At 43.0% G+C, this 6160-nt stretch overlaps 1 protein-coding gene across 1 annotated transcript in view; it reads left to right on the forward strand.

The window, feature by feature from the left end:
• The window catches only part of LOC134172128 (MAP7 domain-containing protein 2-like), a 43576-nt gene extending 37851 nt beyond the window's left edge, over window positions 1-5725 (forward strand). Inside the window, exons 16-20 of the mRNA XM_062634973.1 lie at window positions 172-276; window positions 519-572; window positions 1163-1256; window positions 1673-1871; window positions 2736-5725. Coding sequence (XP_062490957.1) covers window positions 172-276; window positions 519-572; window positions 1163-1256; window positions 1673-1871; window positions 2736-3045 — 762 coding nt within the window. The 3' untranslated portion in view covers window positions 3046-5725. The remainder of the gene's footprint in view (window positions 1-171; window positions 277-518; window positions 573-1162; window positions 1257-1672; window positions 1872-2735) is intronic.
• Window positions 5726-6160: the final 435 nt, after the last annotated feature.

The raw sequence follows: 6160 nt of genomic DNA on the forward strand, positions 1-6160 counted from the left end.
ATACCACTATTTCAGGGCAGTGGCTGGGTAATTGGCATTTAGCTCCAGTGTACGGGAGTATTAAATAGAGATTGTCTGATATTCCTGTCTCTGTTGAACCAGAATCTCTGGGTTTGACTCTTGGAAGTGAGTTGTGCATGGGGTGCTCTCATCTTTTTGCTTCATTTTCAGAGAGAAGAAGCTGAAGCAAAAGCTCAAGAAGAGGCTGAAAGACAAAGGCTGGAAAGAGAGAGAATTATGCAGCAAAATATGCAGGAAAGGCTTGAAAGGAAAAAGGTACGGCTGCCTCGAAAGCACAGAGAGCTTCCTCAGCCTGAATTGGTGGCTGAGGTGTTAGAGTGAATTTAAATAGAAGTAGTGTGGGCTTGTTAAAAAAGCCAGCTCTGGCTTGTGAGCTTTAAAAAGGGGGAATAAAGTAGTAAATGTATGAAATAGGAAAATGCGTGATTGAAAACTGAACCCTGAATGCTGAAATCTAAAGCTCTCTGTCATTGTGAATCTTTTCCCTCTTTTAACAGAGAATCGAAGAAATAATGAAAAGAACACGAAAATCAGATCAAAATGAATCCAAGGTACTTCCCAGAGAAGGCTTTGCCTTGTCTTGCTTTCTTACCCTTACCCTAACTGGCTTCCATGTGAAGTGCAAAGTCCTGGTGCACCAAAATGACTTTTCAGTAGCTTCCCATTGCACACATTCTTCTGCTTTGCTTGTTCTGACCAAGTCTTTGCATTTTTGTTTAAGGCTTATAAAACAATGTGATCAGACATTAGCAGTTGCAGATTGGTTAAGCAAATCTGGTTATTAATGGATATAGTGTGGTTAATGTGGTGACCTAAGGTTTGTGTTGAATTGTGCATATTACATTGAGGAGTAGCTGGTTTTCTCTGGACATTCAAAGACCCAAGTCTTCATATAACTGAAAGGCAATTTAGCATACACCTTGGGGAAAGGAAGGGAAAGGAGCTTGGGAACAGTTGGTGGGTAGGAGGTGGCAGTGGGTCCTGCACGTTCCTTTGCAGGCCCTATCTCAGCAGAGCATGTGTTGCTGGGTGACCTGAGTGTCTCCTAGCCTTTGGGCTAGTCCTGCACAGGAGCTATGGTTGAATTGTCTGTGAAACACTAGAGGGTAGTGTGTTATTCCGAGTGACACTGGCAATTCAGTTGCAGAATGAAGGGAAGTCTGCCTCAGAGGCTATGGAGGGAGAGGATATTGAAGAGGAAGAAGAGCTGGGCCTGGAGAAGACTGATCAACCAGGTAAGGAAACTTGAGGAGCCAGTTATAAATAGCTCTCAAGTGTCTTAGTGATGTTTAAAAGGTCACTTGTGTAATAGCATTGTAACCATCTGAGACATTATGTCCCAGTAATGCCAGGGAGGCTCTGCTGGAACAGAGAGTACATCATTGCCTGTTCCCTACCACAAGAGACCCACAAAAGGATTAAATGCAACAGTGATTTGAGAGTGAAATGCAGGCAGCATGCTTTCATTCTACATGTGTATTTTTAAAGATGGACAGTACATTTCATGTTGTTAGAGGCTGCTTGTTGAAGCCAAGTGCCTCAAGTTTTGGCTGGAAAAGGTCATTTGGCACTTGGGGTTTATTCATTTAGAATAGCAGTTCTGTTACTGAAGCTCTTTTATAACTCTTCTTTGTTTTCCCCCCACTTCCAGGAAAGCTGAATGGCATTGACCTGCTCCAGGAAGTCAAGAGGGAGGCAGAGGGTTGCTTAGAGACTGCACATAGCTTGATCTCTGCAGAGTCTGAGGAGCAAGAGGTGTCTGAGGTGAAGGCCAGTGAAGTGTTTATGAATGGAAGTGATTTGAAAAGTGATGAGAGGTCTCTACTTGTTCCTGAACTGAAGGATGCCAGGTGAGTCCATGTAGGTGGCTGCTTTACTGTCAGAGCAGTTCTCCATCACACAAGAAACATCCCTCTGTTGAAGTTAAATGTGGTGTACGTAGTCTTGCCTCAAACTTTGCACCCCTCTGTCATTAACAAAGCATTAAACAAGAGGGAGGGGGCAAACCTGAAATGGAAGAATAAGCTACAGAAAGCTGTAGAACATCTTCAGTTGTGGTGAAACACCAGATACAGTATAAAAGCCTCCCATAGTTGGAATTGGTTTTAGTATTCCAAATTTGATCTTTTTGAACATAAAGCATTTCCATTTACTACTGGAAAATCTGTCCTCTGATGCTCGTCCCAGTTGCTTATCTAAATGCTAATGATTTAGAAATGACATTATGAACTCTTTTGAGTGATGATAAAGGAATCTCATTCCTTCAGTGGTGCAATACAAAGCCATTTTCCTGATTTTCTGAAGAATGAGTGAAAATGAATCACTCTGATTTGGGATCAGATTTTGAATCTGTTTTAAATTTTCCTCTGAGGCTCAGTTTTGTTTTTAAAACATCTTAACTGGAGCAGAAAGTCAAAAATCACACTATTATAATAGAGGTTTAATGGTGCAGGGCTTGCTTATAGGAAATTTCTGGAGCCAGACCTTACCTGCAAGCTATCAGCATAGTAAAACGTGTCTATGTGTTGGTGAGTCGTTCTTCCCCGTTGGCTCTTAAATGGGAGATCCTGTGTGGCAGCTTGTCTGGGATTGCCCTTCAGGATATTCAGGGATGTGCAGAGCATGCAGGCTGCTATTGGCTGGCCTGTAATCAATCTAAAAGTTAAACATGCAGAGATAATAATCCAAGTATCCCTTCTCTTTCTTTTCCCTAGCCATCCTGCGAAAGAAATGGTTATGGATGCCTCGGTGGAGTTGGGTGTTATGGAAGCTGATCATACAGTTGGACTTATTCAGAACCTTAATGGCAAAGCCAGTTCATGGACTTTTGAGGAGTTTATTGACGTTGGGGTACATTCCAAGTCACCCAAACTGAGCTCGGACAGCATCTCTGCTGGTAACTGTAATCAAAACTTGAATGATGCTGCTACAATACCTTCTAGTCCCAAACTGGCTTTTGAGGAAGATGGTGCAGTGAATTCATTGACCAAACCTATAGATGCTTCATCAGGTAATCCAAGCTGACTTCCCTCTCTTCCTCTGGCTAGGTAATTAACTTCCTTGCTTTTTACTCTCCTTGCCTTAACTACAGCTTCCTATTTTCAAGGCACTTTTTCCACTGTGTAGACTGGAGGGAAAGCTCTTTCTTTAGTGCTTGTAACTGGAACCCTGTCAAAAGGAGTCACCAACTGATGCCTTTTTAGGGACTTGGTCTAGACAGCAACTAAGGCCTGACATTAAGGCTCTTCCAAAGACACAGCTGAGCCCCTGTGAAGCTCCTATATCTCCTACCAGCACTCAAGCCCATCTGTTGTATTTTAGGCTGTTTCTAAGGTATCTTAAATGGCACATGTTACTTTTGAAGATACTAACAGTTTGAAAGGTGTCTGATGTAACTCTACAGACAAGACCTTTCCCCTCCTAGCCGTGTTCTGTAACTTCATGATGCTGACCTGCATGGTCTTATAAAGGTCTCTGGCAAGGTATTAGCTGTCCTCTACTTACTGTAGAATAGCCTTTCCCCTCACTGAGGAGGGGTAACACCAACCTTAAAGTCCACAGACGGTTGTGTTACGTTTTGGGAGGAGCAGTAAAGCTGCACACACAATAGTCTGGATTTTCCTGAAAGAAGCAGGGCTGTGTCTGAAGCCACATGTACTTGAGAAGCCAAACCCTAATGCAGTACAGCCTAACATGTCAGAGAGGCTTCAGCAAGCTAGTTCATGTAGGACTAAACTTGTCTGGTGTTGGAGCAAAAGCCCAAATGGACGTGCTCACAGCATGAGGTCTCTTTGCAGGAGAGAAATGACTGTGTGAACAGTGGAAATGAATGGTAGCTGAAGAAGCAAGACTTGCTCTCCACATTTTCTTTCAGTGATGTGTAGCACTGGCTCTGATTAAAGTGTAGCACTTTTCTAGCCTGAACTGTTTCCTGAGTCTCCTCTGTCACTCTGCGTCTTGTCATCCCATGGGCACAGCCTTAGCGAGACTTCCCTTGAGGCCACGACTAACTGGATTCAATGTGATGCTGCTGATGGCATTTTGTTCTGATCAGTCATTAACTTCTTAGTAAAGAAAGCATTGCCTTTTAATGGTGAACTTGAAAATGGTTAGCCATGATATGGTTTGATACATAATGCATATATGGAAAAGGAAAAGCTACTGCAGTGGTTTTGGGCTGTAAGTAACCAAGGGGCTCAGTGCTCACTGCCTGGCTGTAGCCTCTAACAGCGCTGATAGACCATGTGGCGTGCACACAGTTATGGTGGTTACATGTTTTCTTCTCTTTGCTCTTTGGACAGAACTGTGACCACACACTAGAGACCTGGAACTAACCTGATTGCACTTCAGTAACCCAGTGTGTTACCAAGTACCGAAGGCCTTGTTCTGAAAAGCTGCTTCTTTACCTTTATCCAGCTTCAAGTTTGCAAAACCATACAAAAACCACCAGGGAGAGGGATGCCAGACCTCCGCTTTGCACCTTGAAATGGTTCAGGGAAACTCGTGCTGATGTTCCTTTTCCATTCATTTAGCTAAGTGTTAGAGATTTCCTGGTTCCAGTATCACTTGTTTCCCTTCACAGTAACCTGTCTCTGGTTTAGATTTCCTATCATGTACAACAGTGTGCCACTGGAGGCTCTCTGCTTAGATCCTGACCACATTTTGCATCTTCCTAAACTGGCACTTGATGAAATAAGACTCATTGAGTGTGCGGTTAAAGCTGAACTCCCTTTGTAGCATCCTAGAACAATGCTCTTCCTCACTGGTTCAGGTGCTGTTTAAAACTGCAGAACTGAATGTCTTCGGTTTTGAATGGAGATGCTAAATTCCTCATGTCCTAGTGTGAAAATATTGGCAGTTTCCAAATGTATTGTTGGACCATCACTAATATGTTTTAATCTATTGGCAAACATCAGAACATTTTACAGCATGTGCACTAATGTATTACATTGAGTACCCAGAGATGTCTGTCATCGTGCAGTTTAACATGTCCTGCTTTTACAACTGTTTCCTTTTGAAGTCCTTATTTATCTACACTTATGGAAGTATTATTTTATTGTGTACATAACAGTATTAGACCACCAAAGGCGTGTTTTGTCCATGTTAGTTATTTGATGTGTTCCTGTTCTAGCTTTGTAACAGTGGCTGCAAGCTGCAAATGTATTTCCCTTCCCCTAAAGCCTGCATTGAGTAATGTTTAACCTCAACGGGGCTGCTTTTTTACAGCATGAAGAGATTGACTAAGCATCTCCTGACAAATTGCTACTAAAAGTAAGAATGCAGCCTTGTTCCTGCAAGAGGGATACTGGATAAGTGATTACAGGATAGCTGCTCTAACCCATGGGCTGAGCCTTCAGTTCCCATGAAGCACCAAGAGGCAGCTGTGCTTGCGGTGGTGAAACACAAACGGTTTCGCTGGAACTAAACACATTTGACGTTGCAGTTGCAATGGGAAGCCCTCACTGAGCCTTCTTACTCTCTTCTTTGCTCCTCTGAATGCAGTAGAACTGTTTTAGCCTTTAGAGCAGTGCCTTAGGTAAAAGGACAGATGTATTTTTGTACGATAGCCGTTTCCTCTGGCAGAGACAATCATTCTAACAGCAAAGATGCTGGGATTTTTCTCTGTGCTGATACTGTTTGTTGTCTGTTACAGCTCTATGTAAATACATGCACACTGTTAAATAAACTTTGCAGTTGAACAATGCTTTATTTCTGTAATGCTAAATGGTACCTGACTGGGAGTCTCCAATCCCTGCCTTGGGCTGTGCTCTGGTAAATGCTCCACACTGCAGTCCCAAAACCAGCAGTAGCCTCTTTGGTGATTGTGTTTGTGTGGTTGGGAAGTTATTTGGCCTAACAAACACCTCTGACCCTGCAGTGTTTGTGCATGCTGAGGGCACGGTCATAACTTGAGTTCTTTAACTTACTGTAAGCTCTTGCTTTTCACTTGCAGCACCAACACATAAGGCTGTTTGTCCAGCAGTGACCATCAAGAATACAGCAAGGTGCTGCCTTGTGTTTTCTTGCAAGGACTTTGTTTCTGGTAGGTGCTTGTGAACAAAAAGGGATGAAGAACTGGAGCAGCATCCAGTTGATGGGTATTCCTGTATTTCATTACTGTGGAAACAAACCTCCACCT

The sequence above is a fragment of the Pezoporus occidentalis genome, unplaced genomic scaffold (genome assembly GCF_034315485.1).
Source record: "Pezoporus occidentalis ecotype Australia unplaced genomic scaffold, CSIRO_AGI_Poc_V1 ctg440, whole genome shotgun sequence".
NCBI classification, from domain to species: domain Eukaryota; kingdom Metazoa; phylum Chordata; class Aves; order Psittaciformes; family Psittacidae; genus Pezoporus; species Pezoporus occidentalis.